The 17,022-nt window shown below is 43.9% G+C and overlaps 1 protein-coding gene across 6 annotated transcripts in view; it reads left to right on the top strand.

Moving 5' to 3' along the window:
* The window catches only part of SBF1 (SET binding factor 1), a 186,186-nt gene that overhangs the window by 60,616 nt on the left and 108,548 nt on the right, over nt 1-17,022 (top strand). For all 6 annotated transcript variants that reach the window (XM_030217005.1, XM_030217006.1, XM_030217002.1 and 3 more), the window contains exons 3-4: nt 7,703-7,840; nt 13,514-13,636. In XM_030217005.1, coding sequence (XP_030072865.1) covers nt 7,703-7,840; nt 13,514-13,636 — 261 coding nt within the window. The remainder of the gene's footprint in view (nt 1-7,702; nt 7,841-13,513; nt 13,637-17,022) is intronic.

Here is a 17,022-nt window from a genome sequence, read left to right as displayed (position 1 = left end):
GTAACGGAATTCAAACATGCGTGGGATGTGCATAAAGGAATCCTATGCAGAAGGAATGGATCCTCAGAAACTTAGCTACAATTGGGTGGTGGAGCAGGTGGGGGGAAGAGGGGTTGGTGGTTGGGAGGCGAGGATAGGGGAGGGCAGACTTTTATACGGTCTGTGCCGGAGCCGGTGATGGAAGGCGGGACAGGTGGTTGGGAGGCAGGAAAAACTGCTGGGCAGACTTATACGGTCTGTGCCCTGAGAAAGACAGGTACAAATCAAGGTAAGGTATACACATGAGTTTATCTTGGACAGACTGGATGGACCGTGCAGGTCTTTTTCTGCCGTCATCTACTATGTTACTATGTAAATGCTGGGCACACGTGACCCGTTCATATCTCTGCCAAATCTGCCCTCTCTTGCAGTTACACACTAAAGAATTTGCATGCTAAGGAAGTACAATACCAACTAAATCTTCACTTCCCCAGTTGTAAAGGACTAAAGTACAAACTAACACGTGCGTCTAGCTTCTCCTATATGAGCGCGCAGCTGTGGCATGCACTGCCAAAGGACCTGAAAATAATTCACAATCTAAACAACTTTTGTAAATCACTGAAGACCTGTCTCTTCAACAAGGCATACCACAATGACCCAGAATAGGAACTGTAATACATCACAACTTACTTAAAATCCAGAATGTTTTCTCCCTATGCCTACTGTGTAGTTCTTCGAGTTCATCTATACCAATTGCATCTTTACTATGGAATGACGTTCTATTATTTTATCTGCTTAATCTACCAGGTCATCAATATCCTTTAGTTAACACCAATTGTTTCTTTTACTCTGGAATGACGATCCACCATGTTATCCACACATCTATTATGTCATCCATGTTCTCTATGTGATATCAATTGTACCTTTTCACTCTGGAATGGCAAATGCCATGAAGGAATATTGTAAGCCACATTGAGCCTGCAAAAAGGTGGGAAAATGTGGGATCAAATGCAGCAAATAAATAAATAAATCCAGTTAGAAATGTAACTATAAATTAGCACCATTTTTACCAATAACTGGTTGTTCTAATTAACAGCAAATTTGTCAATTATACACGTAATTATAGGTATTTTTATAACCTGCATATTAAATTTTTTTTCTTTATAAGCATATCGTTAAGCACACCCGAGATTATAGAATGAGGGACTTCCACGTTAACCGGAAGCAGGTACCTTATGTTAATCTGAATGACAACACACAAGCTGTAGTAAAAAAAATATATATATTTACTGGCTGCCACGTTAAATTTGTAGCTACTGCACTGTAAAGTCCAGTGTTAAGCTGCGGTAACTGCAGACAGAAATCTTTTCTAATTGTGTAGACCCCCCCCCCCCCAAAAAAAAAAAAAAAAACACCCCTCTTAATGAGTTATTAAACATTTACAAGGAAATTTTAGGAAGTAAGTAGCACCTGTACTGCTTCAGCTAGATGCCGACACAACTTTCAGAAACTGAATTAATTTTCGTTAACCTTTTTTTTGTTGTTGTTGTTTGGCTTGCTACAACTGTAGCGTTTTTTGATTTTAGCATAAGCTGGTTCTGCCCTGCTCAAGCTTCTACAGTCCGGACTTATTAAGACATGGCTCCGTGTCGAGTCCTGTACTCGAACCTTTCTTCAATAAACTCTGAGATTGCCACTTCTGTTTTTTATTTAGGTTTTTAATCCTTGCAGAATTTTCAGTTCTCGCCAACTTAAAATGAATATTAATAGAATCATTAATAGCGAAAAAAGAAACAGCTTTAAGTGAGGAAACTTGTCTCAATATGTAATACGTGTTTATCTAGAACAGACAGATTTTTGTCCATGCTATCAAATTTGTCTACAGTTTCTGAGGAAAAAGTGACCACCTGTGCAGTTGAGGATTTTAGCATTCCTTCTAAGCAATTAATACCTTTAAAAGATCTATAGTTAGCTGTCTCGTGGGTAGGAGTATTACTACCAAGTTGTTGCAAATCCTCTAACGGTGTTATGACCCTAGGAAATGAAGTAATTTGTAAAGAGGAGCCTGGCATCTCTCCTGCCTTATCTCTAGGGATAGGTATAGCACACATCCCAATCTCTCCACCTGCAGATACCATAGGAGGTGGGGAAGGAGTTCTGTCTAAGGGGCTTAAAGAAGATCCCTCAGTAGATTGTATGGGTCTTCCACTTGTAGTTGTGGAGATCAAATGCTTATTTATGGGATCAGCAACTGTTGTTACAGTGGGCTTGATTTTTAACTTTACGCTTCCCCATCAACTTTGCCAGTGGAAAAGAAGAAAGCAACAAAGATGCTCATTTTCAAAGCATGTAGACTTAGTTACATAGAGGCATATTTTCAAAGCACTTTGGGAGGCTAAGTTCCATATGTTTCTATGGAACTTTGGGAGGCTAAGTGCTTTGAAAATAAGCCTCATAGTGACCTATGTAACTTTGTAAGTCTATGTGCTTTGAAAATGAGCCTCTCTCAGTTAAGTTCAGGACAAAGTAGAAACAGGTGTCACGCCCAGTAACCACAAGGTGTGAGCCCCTGTGCCAAACAGTGTTCGGCGGCCGAACAATCCTGGTCTTACCTGAGGAAGCAGGGCAGGGATCGTCGGTGGAGAACCGTTCCAGACCCAGGATAGGAACCAGGCTCGCCAGCGGACAGATTCAGACCAGATCACAGGGACAAGCGGTGAGCCGAACTTCATCCAGGTCCAGGCTAAAGATTCAAAGGCAAGCGGCAAGCAAAACTCGGTCCAGGCAAAGGTTCAAAGGCAAGCAAAACTCAGTCCAGGTCCAGGTAAGGGTTCCAAGGCAAGCAAAACTCAGTCCAGGTCCAGGCAAAGGTTCAAAGGCAGGCGGCAGGCACAAGGCAAAGTCCAGGTCCAAGCAAGGTTCAAAGGCAGGCGGCAGGCAAAGTCCAAACAACGAGAGAGAGAGGCACCCAGGAATCCACACAAGCAGAAGCCGAAGCAGCAAGTGACACAACGTGCTGCTCCTAAATAGCCCTCCGAAGGCAGGGAACAGCTGGTAGAAGGTGGAGCAACATCATCAATGACTCAACAGCCCCGGATTGGCTGGCCAGTAGAGGGAGGCGGCGTCAGCCGCAAGTGGCCAATCCGGGCATCGAGGGGCGTGTCCTCTGTGTTCAGGGGCTCCGCGCCCGGAAAAGATCCCTTTCGGGAACGCCAGCGCTGCCGACATGACTGGCAACGAAGTGCCAGAGCCGCCCAGACGGCCAACAGGATGCCCCTGGAGTGCTGGCGACGACCCGCGTCAGCCCGATTCTCCTGCCCCTCCAGCAGAGTCGCCGGTAAGAAGCGCGACAACAGGCCTATGAATTGGTGATTCAAGGTGCATGAAGGAGGACACCCCTTCGGCCACGTGCCACAGAGATGCTGGCCTTTTCTAGGTAGGCAGCATCCCAGTGACATCAAGGGGAAGTGCCTAACTCGCTGCTGGTCCACTTAAGTACAGTGAATCTTCCGGGGCTGTACACCATCAGCGATTCACCTTCTGTTCCTGAACTGTTTGCAATAATCCCAGTTAGTGGTGACCAAGGGACTCTGAGTACCAACTCCCCAAATGATGCCAGAGCCAACAGTTACTGAGGGACCCTTGGTCAGCTCTCCCTAATATATCCTATCTTGATGCGAGTTGGCCCCTAAAGTGAAGAGATTTTGGCTTTGTGGTGGAGGGTAACTTGGAAGTGTAATCTACCAGAAACAGTGTGCGAATTCTGGGTTTTCTGTGCAGGGACACGGCTTCTGGACCTGGTATTCCCTGTCTTTATCTCTTTGTTCTGGCAGGTTTTGGTACAGAGGCTTTAACTCCCTGTTGCCACCCTGGGACTCTCTGTGGCAGCACACCAGATTTGTAATGAGGAGAGGGTGAGATGAGTGTTCTAAATTGTTGGATCATGCATGATGACTGAGAGAGCAGTTTTCCTTTTTGGATGATGTCACAGACCCTCTCCCACATTTATGAAATACGGAAGGAATAGATCTTAGGCTCACATTGTACTTTTTCTTATGTTTTTATTTTCACAAGACAGAATTTGCTGTCACTTACATTGCTGCAGACTGGCACTTCAATTGTTCTGGGGGGTGGGGTGGGGAGGGTTTGTCGGTGCTCTCAGCGGATAAATGTTTATGCCAGCAAATGTAGCATAGTGGTGAAAACATGCAGTTGTGAATCTGGACATTGGTGGCAGAATATAATTGGGACATTAATCTCGCTTGGCAACCTTAAGCGACTATGAAAACCCACCTTGCACAAGCTTAATGAACTATAGCCACAGCTCCAAGTTTTCCTGCAGCAGATTTTTGAAGGTTCTGTTTTTTTACATTTTTACAATTTTGTTAAGACATCATCTGGGCATTTCTTGTTTGCCCAGTTAGTTTATTTGGTTTGGGGAGGAGTGGGGCGTGGATCTTTGTGGTAAGTGCTGGGAAGTTAGGGAGAGTGGTAGGGATTAGGTGGAGAAGGGATCTGGGAAAGGGGGAGGGGGATAATCTCAGAAAGAGGGAGAGCGGATCTCAGTAGAGAAAATAGAGAAGGGATCTTGGGCTAAAGGGATAAGTGAGAGTAAGATTGTGAGAATCAGGGAGTAAGAGGGATGGGTAAGGAGAAGGAGGGACAATCTATTTACTCTATACCCCATCTCTTTCATCATAACCCTCCCTCCGATCTGTGCCCTGTTCCCTTGTCCCTCACCTACTTGATCATACACATGTCCTCCGTTCCCTCACTTATTTGTACTCTTGCCCCCCCCCCATACTTCAGTCGTTGACTTTTCTTTCTCCCTCTTCCATCCCCACCCCTTGACTCATTCTGCCTCCCATCCCAGTATAGCTACAGCAGATTCCTACACATGCCAGCAGAATTCTTTTCCTCATTTGCAGATGCAGAACAAGATTCTCACCTGATACAGAATAGGGAACCACAAAACTCATGCAGACAAAAAAAAAGCAGAGATACAGGACTCTGCATGTTATGCAACATCAGAAAAAGAAATGCTCGTCCTCTTGTACAGTGCAAAATAAAGCTGACAGATGTAAATTCTCAACATCAACATAATTCAATCACTAAACTGAAAGTAAAATCTTTTTCCCTACTTTTATAGTCTGCTTAATTTTTATTATTCCAATCATCTTGTTCCCAATCTTTGGTTATGCTATCCTCTGTCTGTACTCTTAACTCTGTTTCCAGGGCCTCCTTTCCGTCTGCACTTCCTTTTCTCGCCTTCTGCCCTATGTCTGTTTGGTACTGAATTTCCACATTCAGCTTTCTTTGATCTCTCTGCCTCATTCTCAAATCTATCTTGTTTTCCTTCTCTCTTCCTTTCCTATATGTGCAGACTGTCTCCCCTTTTCTTTTCCCTTCCCTATATTTGCAGCCTGTCTCTCCTCTCCCGCTGGTCTGATCTCTTTTCCTACCTTCCTTCTCCCACCCCTTGGACCCTTTTTGCCTCTCTGGTCCGATTCCACAAACTTTGTGGTTGCCAGCAGCTGTTAGAACAGGTCTTCCTCTGGCTGGCCCAAGGCTTTCACTTTTGTGTCCCTCCTGCATGGCAAAAGGAAGTCATGTCGGAAGGAAGGACCCTGGGGCTGGCCAGAGGAAGGCCTGTTCTAATACCTGCCGGCAACTGCAAAGTTTGAAGAAATGTGGCAGACAGGAGAGAGACCCAAGGGGTGGAAGGAGGAAGATAATGAGGCAAATTACGTAGTGCCTATGATCTGGAGGGGGTTATCGGACTCCCCATGGCACACCTGGGGAGTAGTTGCGGCACACCAATAGAAAAATACTGATTTAAAGTATGACAGTCTGGGCCAGAAGCAGAGGGGGGAGCAGCTTAAAGCAGCATCATTTGCCAGAATTGCCGCATGGGAATGGATGGGAGATAGAATACAGCTTTCGCTGTCGGCGCTGTTTCTCTGGCTCCGGTTCTGCCTTGGTATTGGGGATTTTCACAAAAGGGACTGGATTTTATGGTTCTTCACACCCTGAAAATATAGGTAACATAAATTGCACAATTGTGTGATCTTAGTACATTCATTCAGGCGCCTGATGCTGAAAAGTAAACACGAGCGCTAGAGACCATTAGCGCCATACTACGCACACATTTACCTGTGCAGAACGTTCAGAGGCCCAGAGCGTGGGAACAAACGAGCACGCAGACGAACAACGCAAGTTTCATGCTAATGTGAAGCTCATGTTAATGAGGTCATTTTGAATTCCTCCCCAATGCTCAGAAAAGAGTGCCTGAAACAAAACTGCCTTACTGCTGCAAAAAATAACACCAGGTTGGAGCAGGTGTTACTGTTAGAATCATGAGAAATCCTCTCTTTCTTCTCATGCTTCTCTTCAGAATCTTTCTGCAGAATCCGCTGGTTTTGATTGCTTTTGGAAACAGAAGGAAGCCCGTTCAAGCCCTTAAGGACTAGATGCTATATATGGCGCCTGAAAAATTGGCATTGAAACTGTTTCCGCCTAGGCGTATTCTGTAAACCATTCTTAGATTTAGCTGCGGTTTATGCTTGCACCTAACTCTAGGTACGTCCATTTACGCCAAGTAAATACCAGCACATAAGTTAGATGCTAAGCAGATGTATTCTATAACCCCACATGCAGATTTTTGGAATGTCCACAGCCTGCCCATTCCACACCCGTAGCCACGCCTACTTTTTTGGCAGTATACATTAGAATGTGCGTGTACCACTTTACAGATTATGCATAACAAGTTGTGCACATAATTTCTATTTAATGCCAATTAGTGTCAATAGTTGCTTGTTAAATACATAGTAACATAGTGCTACTTTTTGTGTATACACTACTTTGATTTGTACCTGTCCTCTTCAGGGCACAGACCGTTTAAATGGCAATTATCGGCACTGATTGGCTTGTTAAGTAATTAAATTGCTCAAGCAAATCTGGAATACAACCAGATTTGCACGCACAATTAAGGTCACGCGTATAGAATCTGGAGGTAAGAGTTGGTCACAAGAAACAACAGACCCGAGTGAAAGCACACATTGGGCATCTGTTTCCTGTGTCTAAATATAAGTGACCAAGCTTTAAAAAAAAAAAAAAAAAAGGCAGCTTATATTTAGACTGCAGAAAACGGACACTAGTGTGTGCTTCATGTTCGGGTTTTACCAGGCACAGGAGCCAAGCTTACTGCGGAACTCTAATGTGCATGCACCAAACACAATCCTCTCGCCGAACTCCCTAATGCTCAACACTATGAGTGTGCGCTTATATTTGCATCTCATTAGCATTGAATATTAGGGCATTCTGCGCTGTTCATTTGGAACATTGCCAGAATTTTGAGCTTCGGGGCCTCAGTGTGCTAGCAAAATGTATTGTTTTTCTTTTATCTATGCATAGTATGGTTGCCATGTTAATCACTGGAATGTTTGGAAAGAAGGCCAATAAATCAAAAAATTATAGAAGGAGATATCTTATGATTTATGTGTATATTCAGATCTTCTCTTGTAGTTGAAATTTTTGCACTATACAGCTTTGCAAGTGTAGGTAATGACTCAATAAAAACTACAAATTTGAATAAGAAAAGAATATTCACAGAATGAATTAGTTGTTTAGGACCATGAAAGGGCATTTGTAGGAGTTGTCTTTACCCCAAATATTACACCTTTTGTGTGTCATCCTCTTCATGACCCTCTCGTTTTCTCTGTAGTTTTGTCAGCCGAGTGGGTGGCAGCTGTTTACGGAAAGGAATTCCCCTACTTTCTTCATTGCTGTTCTGACTGACATTAACTCTGAGCGTCATTACTGTTCATGCTTCACCTTCTGGGAAGCCGTCGAGAGCCAGCAGGTAAGAAGCTGCTGCTTCTGTCTCTTCTGTCCCACTGAATGTGTGAAGTATATGGCCTTCTCATATGTAATTTGTATTATACATCCATGCAGAAAGTCACTTCTTGTCCACCAGACCAGTCCAGATAAATGGGTTATGCCTCTCTACCAGCAGATGGAGACAAAACAAACTGTTGTGAGTCTTGCTATTGTACGGCACCCTCCAGCTCCTCTCCTTCAGATGGTAGGCTGACAGTCTGTGCAGCATCAGAATTGGGCATGGTGGTCTACTCGGTCCAGTTGAAAAACTGGGTACCCAGTTGAGTTCAGACAGTTGGGGCATCCTGGCCTTTGCTTTTGTTGTATCCTTAAGTGAATATCTTGATGAGTCCAGATCTCTCCCACTCTTGGCCTCCTTTTGCTTTTTGGAAATCTGTGCCATTGTCTCCCTTTTCCTGCCTCCTCCCTCTCCCTCTTTTTTTTTTGCCATCCCAGCTTTGAGGTGGAAGGCTGGGGGGATATGGCAGTAAAGAAGAAATGAGTCAGTGATAAGGACAGGCATATTGGGGAGACATGATTGCAGCAGGAATATGTACAGGAGGCCAGTTGACAAGATAGGAGAGTTTGGAGTTAAAGTGCCATGGGAAGCGACAGAACAGGGAGTGGAGGTAGGAGCTCTTGCCCATTGATCAGAAGGCTTTGTATTCAAATGGGCAGCTCTGGGAGTGGTGTCACAAGCAGCCTTCGGCGGCAGTCCATGGAGGATACCATTCTTGTCCTAAAAAGGCAGCGCCTTCAGGAGAGTGAAATATGGCTTCCACTATGGCAATGGAGGTTTGGACATTAAACTACAACTGTGGGAAGGAGGTGTCAGCCCACCATTCAAGAGTACTTGGAAGCCTTTTGAGGAGGATCCAAGGAGCCAGGGCAGTTTCCTCATAGGAGTCATCAAAATCCTGGGACAGCAGACGAATGGCAGCCATTTTTTGGACCTGTCACTCAAAGGGCTCTAACTCCCCTGTTCTGTTTGTGCTTATTCCGGAGGCAGTTTGGGTGGGAAACATCCTGTGTCACCTGTTCTTACCAGAAGATAGACTTGCCTTAGTGGGCCAGGACCCTCAAGCTGGAAGTCTTTCTTACTCCTAGATTTGTTTTTTTGGTAATACAAGGCTTTAAGGCTAGACCTGAGTGAAAATCCTGTTTGTGGGTTGGACCTAGAGGACCCACCTCTGGCTGTGGTGGAAGTAGGTCTGGCTCAGGCGGCCCATTAGGAGGGGCAAAGCAATTTTCTATTTGAATTGAACTTGCATGTTTTTTAGTAGTAGCTCAGTGAGTTACAATCAGGTACACTAGGTTTAAAATCAAATGTTGTACCTGAGGCAATGGAGAGTTGAGTGACCTGCTCAAGATTACAAGGAGCAGCAGTAGTATTTGAACCTTGATTTTACTGGTTGCCAGCCTGGTGCTTCAAAGGACTGATTACTGGGGCTCCCTCTGCCTTTGGTGCCAGGGGTAAAGGTTGACCTCCAAGGGCCTTTACAGGAGTAACCTTTCAGTAACATAGTAACATACATAGTAGATGACGGCAGAAAAAGACCTGCACAGTCCATCCAGTCTGCCCAACAAGACAACTCATGTGTGCTACTTTTTGTGTATACCCTACTTTGATTTGTACCTATGCTGTTCAGGGCACAGACCGTATAAAGCACTATCCCCGCCTCCCAACCACCAGCCCCGCCTCCCAAACACCGGCTCTGGCACAGACCGTATAAGTCTGCCCAGCACATTCCCCGCCTCCCACCACCGGCTCTGGCACAGACCGTATAAGTCTGCCCAGCACTATCCCTGCCTCCCAACCTCCAGCCCCGCCTCCCACTACCGGCTCTGCTATCCAATCTCGGTTAAGCTCCTGAGGATCCATTCCTTCTGAACAGGATTCCTTTATGTTTATCCCACACATGTTTGAATTCCGTTACCGTTTTCATCTCCACCACCTCCTGTGGGAGGGCATCAGTAGTGAGGTGATGACCATGAGCAGTGCAGCTCTTCTGGCAGGAAGAGTTTCTATTCTAGCCCTGGTGCTGGAGGCACTAAGAAGTTCGAAGGGACTGAGAAAGGAGGGTTGAGGCACAAGTAATTCTTTCTTGACCCATTAGTGTCCAGTGCTCCCATATTTGTTCCCACATAAGGGAACATTAGGCACTAATGGGTTAATCCAGCCTTTAGTGCTCTGTCCCCGGCACTTCTCCGGAGGCTGGTCGGAGAGAAAGCAGTGCCATGAGCAGACTGTACCTTGGTTGCCTGTATCCTGAAGTGGAGGCATGGATTATGGTGATTATCCAAGAAATCCACTCTCCTGTTAGGAGTACATGGTTATTAAAGGTCTTCAGATAGAGGCTTTACTGAAGGTGTTTCAGCTGGCAACCTTGGGGTTACAAATGACTATGTTCAGTGATTTCTTCTCCAGTGCTGATATCTGCCCTTGGAGTATTTGAAAGAGGGCATCTTAATTTCCAGAGCAGCTCCTAGTTTAGAGGTGAGTCTAATGTTCATGATGGTGGCTTGATTCAGTGTCATTTGGACCCCCACCAGAGGAATGGCAGTAGCAGTGTTGGTCTGGTCTTTCTTAGAAGTCCAGTGATGTCATTGTTGATTAAGGTTTTAGCTGCTGCTCTGTGCAGGTTACCCTGTGCCCTTTTTTTTTTTGGAAGTTCAGTTATATCACTGTTGCTTTTGATTGTAAGTGTTGTTTTGTGCAAGTTGTTCTAGTGCTTTTTTACTATCCTCTTTGAATTCTGTAACAGTTTTTGCCTCCACCCTTTCTTCCGGGAATCCATTCTGTTTTAAGACGTCAGCTATGGATACAGAACCTAATGTTGTACATTCTCAAAGTGATTCATAATGTGTTCCTCAGTAATTACCTTGCCTTTCATCACAGCGTAAGCATTAATTGTTTGTGACTTTTCTGCCCATTAACATCAAATAATTTGGGACCAGAGAGCAACTTTTATCCTCTTAGAATAAAAGAAATTATTTGATTTTAGTTAACTCTGTGTGCATCCTCCTCCTGTGTATTTTATGGAATGAGTACATAAAGGTGTTTTGTTTTTCTCTTTGTCAGTTTAATTTCAAGTCAAGAGCCTTCATAGACATTACTACTACTACTATTTAGCATTTCTATAGCGCTACAAGGCGTACGCAGCGCTGCACAAACATAGAAGAAAGTCCCTGCTCAAAGAGCTTACAATCTAATAGACAAAAATAAATAAATAAAGTAATCAAATCAATTAATGTGAACGGGAAGGAAGAGAGGAGGGTAGGTGGAGGCGAGTGGTTACAAGTGGTTACGAGTCAAAAGCAATGTTAAAGAGGTGGGCTTTCAGTCTAGATTTAAAGGTGGCCAAGGATGGGGCAAGTCGTAGGGGCTCAGGAAGTTTATTCCAGGCGTAGGGTGCAGCGAGACAGAAGGCGCGAAGTCTGGAGTTGGCAGTAGTGGAGAAGGGAACAGATGATAAGGATTTATCCATGGAGCGGAGTGCACGGGAAGGGGTGTAGGGAAGGACGAGTGTGGAGAGATACTGGGGAGCAGCAGAGTGAGTACATTTATAGGTTAGTAGAAGAAGTTTGAACAGGATGCGAAAACAGATAGGGAGCCAGTGAAGGGTCTTGAGGAGAGGGGTAGTATGAGTAAAGCGACCCTGGCGGAAGACGAGACGGGCAGCAGCGATTTGAACTGACTGGAGAGGGGAGAGGTGACTAAGTGGGAGGCCAGCAAGAAGCAGATTGCAGTAGTCTAAACGAGAGGTGACAAGGGTGTGGATGAGGGTTTTGGTAGAGTGCTCAGAAAGAAAGGAGCGGATTTTACGGATGTTGTAAAGAAAGAAACGACAGGTCTTGGCAATCTGCTGGATATGAGCAGAGAAGGAGAGACAAGAGTCAAAGATGACCCCAAGGTTTTGAGCTGAGGAGACAGGGAGAATGAGAGAGCCATCAACAGAAATAGAAAACGGGGGGGAGCGGGGAGGTGGGTTTGGGGGGGGGGGGGGGAAATGAGAAGCTCGGTTTTGGTCATATTTAATTTCAGGTGGCGTTGAGACATCCAGACAGCAATGTCAGACAAGCACGCTGAAACTTTGGTTTGGATGCAAGGTGAGATATCAGGGGTAGAAAGGTAGATTTGGGAGTCATCAGCATAGAGATGGTAGGAAAAGCCATGGGATGAGATTAATGAACCAAGGGAAGAAGTGTAGATAGAAAAGAGGAGGGGACCAAGAATAGAACCCTGAGGTACGCCGACAGGCAGAGGGATAGAAGTAGAAGAGGATCCACCAGAGTGAACACTAAAGGTGCGGAGGGAGAGGTAGGAAGAGAAACAGGAAAGGACAGAGCCCTGGAATCCTAGTGAGGACAGGGTATCGAGAAGTATGCTGTGATCGACAGTGTCAAAAGCAGCGGAAAGATCAAGAAGAATGAGGATGGAATATTGACCTCTGGATTTGGCCAGTAATAGGTCATTGGAGACTTTAGTAAGCGCAGTTTCGGTTGAGTGGAGAGGGCGAAAACCAGATTGTAGTGGGTCAAGAATAGCATGTGAGGAGAGAAACTCAAGGCAGCGGCGGTGAACAGCACGCTCAAGTAATTTGGAGAGAAAAGGAAGGAGGGAGATGGGTCAGTAATTAGAGGGACAAGTAGGGTCGAGTGAAGGCTTCTTAAGGAGAGGTGTGACCACAGCATGTTAAAGGCAGCAGGACAGTCGCAGTGGAAAGTGAGAGGTTGAGAATGTAACAGATAAAAGGAATAAGAGCAGGAGAGATGGCATTAAGAAGGTGGGTGGGAATGGGATCAGAGGAACAGGTGGTACATTTTGAGGAAGAAAGGAGAAGTGTAGTTTCCTCAATAGTAACTTCAGGAAAGGAGGAAAGGGAATGAGGGGAAGGAGAGAGAGGGGAACGGACTAGTGGAGGGAGAGGTGGTGAGGTAGAGAAAGCAAGGTTTATCTTTTGAACCTTGTTGTGAAAGAATTCAGCAAGGGTCTGAGGAGATAATGAAGGGGGAGTTGGGGGAGGGGGCACCTTGAGGAGAGAGTTCAATGTGATGAAGAGAAGTTGAGGATTAGAGCCAAGAGAGTTGGTCAGTTGGATATAATAATCCTGTTTGGCATGTAAAAGAGCAGATTGGAAGGAGGTCAACATGAACTTAAAGTGTAAGAAATCAGCAAGGGCCCGGGATTTCCACCAGAGGCGTTCGGCGGAGCGGGTACAGGAACGTAGGTAGCGGATATTAGAAGTCAGCCAAGGTTGGGGTTTTGTACGCCTTACAGGGCGGGTCATCAAAGGTGCAAGAGTGTCTAAGGCAGAGGATAGAGTATTGTTGTAAGAAGAAACAGCCTCGTTGACAGACGTGGATGGTGCCACAGTAGAGAGGAGGTTTGAAACATGGGAGGATAGAGATGAAGGGTCAATATCGTGAAGATTCCTAGACATAATTTGGATGTGATGCTAAATAATGTATCATATAAGGAAAAATAGAGAGAGCCAAGACAATTGCAGATGGTTTTGTTGACGTTAAGTGTTGCTTCTGGGCATGTTACATGTCTATTTTATACTCTGTAATCCTTCTGTGTTTCTCTCTTCTTCCTGTAGTATTTACCTTCCATTTTCCTCACTTTTTGCTTCTGTTTTTTTTCTCTTTCCAGTCTCAGAATCACTCTAGAAATGGTGATGCTGAGGAAGAGTCTAGCCTCATTAAACCAGCTCAGCTCTTTGCTCCAAAGACGTTGGTGCTTGTATCACGTTTGGACCATGCTGAAGTTTTCCGGGTATGTATGTCCTCTTATAATATAATGTCCTATATAATTTTAGTATAGCCATACAAATATTCGGGAGAGAGGGAATCAGAATTCACCCATATCTCGACAACTGGCTCATTTAGTGTGTCATCCTATTCGGACAGTGCAGCGCAGTGATGGACAAAATTGTCTGCCTTCTGCATTCGGGTTGGGTGATCGATTTTGAGAAAAGCAGACTAACTCCACAAACACTAGAGTATCTGGGCGCTCTATTCTACAAAGCATGGGAGAAGATGTTCCTCATGGAGCGCAGGAGGTCAAAGCTGGTTCAGCAGATTCTCATCTTGTCCTCAGTCAAGGCAGGTCCAAGTTCTGGGATCAGTGACAGGGGTGATGGAAGTGGTGCCATGGGCAAGGGCTCATATGCGGCCATTACAGGAATCTCTTCTAAACTGCTAGTCTCCTATGTCACAGAAGTAGGACCATCTTCCTTGGATGCTGGTTGTCAGATGGAATATGCGGTGGTTGTCTCACAGGAACTTGACTGTCTGAGCTCTCTTTCCAATAACACAATGGGAGATGGTGACAATGGATGCCTGCAAGTTGGGTTAAGGAACTCATTACAAGTTCCATCTAGCTCAGAGCACTTGGATGGCGCAGGAGTCTTGATGATCAATAAATCACTTGGCACTAAGGGCAGTAGAATTCCTTTCTGGGGGAGCCCTGGTCCGAGTTTTTTCTGACAATGAGATGGTTGTGGCTTATATAAAATAAAAGTAAATAAAATATGAAAACCAGCAATACGTACTATAGCCTATCCATCCTCCCACTGAAAAACTCTGTTCAGTCAGAAGAAAATGCAACAGCTGTTCTGGAGGCAGCATTGGCAGGCCTCTGAAGAAGGTTGGGGGAGAGCCAGGAAGTTGTAATTAGGGTTGATGGGTGCTGCCAGTGAATTCTGGCCTTACAGTGAAAAACATTGATCTACTTTGTTGAATGTTTCTGAGAAATCTATGTGCACCAACACAGAGGCAAATCCCAGCATTGTTCTTCTGAAGGTACTCCATCAGTTCAGTAAATCTTTGTACCTTATCTAGGTCTGAACCTCAGTCAGCATGGACAAACCAGTGTTTACGCTGAGCTTGTTCCATGATTTCCCCCAGAAAGGGTTGTTTGACGCTGGACAGTTTTTTCTGGTTTGTCTTGATCAAGAGAAATGTTTTTACATTTATTATTGATATGCTACTTTTCTCAGATTAATAGCTGGGCAGATTACAAAATAAAATTAGAGTAAAGTTGAGGAAAAGAGGAAAACGGGGAGGTTGTGAGGAAACAAAGACTGATAATTACAATTTGGTGAAGTTCAAGAACGGGGAAAAGAAAAATGCGCTGATCTTTCTGAAGAGGAACCCTGAGAGACGCATAATTCTACTGTGAAAAAACTCAAGTTAAAAATCCAGATTTATAGGCCACCTTCAACACATTAATGAAGATTCACATCTCAAGCTAAGTGAGGACTGATAACTGAAAGAGGAATAGCATGTCGACTCTAAGCAAATTCTACTTGGTGGTAGGAGGGTGCAGAAAATTAATGGTGTTGACTGACCTTTAGTGGGCAAAATGAAGGTAGCTCAAGAGATAAGTGGAATACGTGTATAAAATAACATAGTGGGTCATCCAAAAGCTCTAATACTTCACTCTGATTGACAGCCAAGGTTGTTGTTTCAACAAAAGAGTAACATGGTCATATTGTATTGAGGGAGGAAGGTAGCACCTTAGACTAATCAATTTATTGAGCTTTTTGAGGACTGGAGTCCATTTTGTCAGTCCACTTTATTGATCCATGTAAGATTATTATAGCAGTATTTTGGAATCATATAAAACTATTTTATTAGTAAGCACTTCAGACTGGATATGAATTATATTTCTCTACAGAAGTGCGTGTAAGTGAGACAATGAGTACACAAATCATTAGTGCCGAGAAATGATTGAACAGAACTGATCTTCCTAAAGACAAGAGACTTCCGGGAGATGTGTTCTGCGACATCAGGCTGGCTGTCAAGGCAGAAGCCCAAAGTGGAAATGGTAGTTTTCAAGGGAACCATAGTGTCCTCACTAATTGGCACCATATTTGCGGAAGATGTCTTCCTTTTGAGCTGCATTGCCTCATATTTTAATAATATTGGCCTCACCCTGTCTGGAAGAGAAGATTTCTCTCTCTTTTTTTTTTTACTTTTTAAATAGCCCATTCTATAAAACTCCTGCTTGCCACTAATTATGATGGGTATGGATTCAGGGTGCAAGATGTTGGGCACAAGCTTCTATTATCTTTTCAAGCCTTTTTTCATTAGTTAGACAATCTCATATATCCAAATATATATATACGTTTTAACTTTGTGTAGACTAAAAATGCCTTAAAATAGGGGTTTGTTTCACTGACCTACAGAACATACTCTGCACCTTCTTTTTTTTTTTTTTTTTTTGTAATAAATGTGTGTACTGGCTTTTTAGTATATATCAAATTCAAGGAGAAACAGTACAGGATACACCATGGCTCCTTAGTATATTGCCATGAAATTGTCATATATTTTCCAGGAAGTAACTAACTCCAATTACGCTCCCCTACCGAAAATTATACTTTTCACTTTAATCATGAAAGAACAACTGTAAAAATATTTTAAAAGAAATTAAGAGTAAGAAACAAAAAGTATAGATTGCATAAGCTTTCACACCTGCGACTTGGTACTTAGTGTAAGTCCCTTTTGCAGCAGTAACAGCGAGTTCGGGAAAAACTTTGGCCAACTTTGCACAAGACTGTTTATAGTTTATTGGTACTTGCTAAACTGCAGAGCAGTGTACAAACTAAAATATTGAAGAAATAAGGAAAGAGCTACAATTTAAATAGGACAGTAAACTATGCACACAAGAAAAAGGTGAGAGAGCTCCTTCCCTAAACCCTACCTTGTATTCTGATCCTCTCCCTCTTTCCCTAAGTTTCATTTGGCAATCCCAATCAGTCTGCACCTTCATAATCCCATCCAAAAAGCCAGGTCTTGACTTCAGCTTTAAAATTCTTAAACGAAAGGTTGCTGCGAATAGAGAGGGAAAGTCCATTCCAAATATATGGTGAAAGAAAGAAAAAGGCAGTGTGTCTAATAGACTCCAACTGAGTGAATTTTGGACCTGGTAGGACGGACTATTATTTAATTTTCAAATTATGATGATAAGAATTAAAAATATCTTGGTGAGAAAGTTAAATTACTTACTCTTTATCAGACCAGTCCAGACCATATGGATTGTGCCCGTCAAATAGCAATGAAAAAACTAAAGACTTATAGACTCTGCCCTGAAAGGGTACTGTGCAGCCTTAGGTCTTCAGTATTTCTCTGTCTTCAGCAGGTGGTGACGGGCAAACT

The sequence above is a fragment of the Microcaecilia unicolor genome, chromosome 10 (genome assembly GCF_901765095.1).
Source record: "Microcaecilia unicolor chromosome 10, aMicUni1.1, whole genome shotgun sequence".
Classification (NCBI taxonomy): Eukaryota; Metazoa; Chordata; class Amphibia; order Gymnophiona; family Siphonopidae; genus Microcaecilia; species Microcaecilia unicolor.
This window is presented reverse-complemented; position numbering and strand designations above follow the sequence as displayed.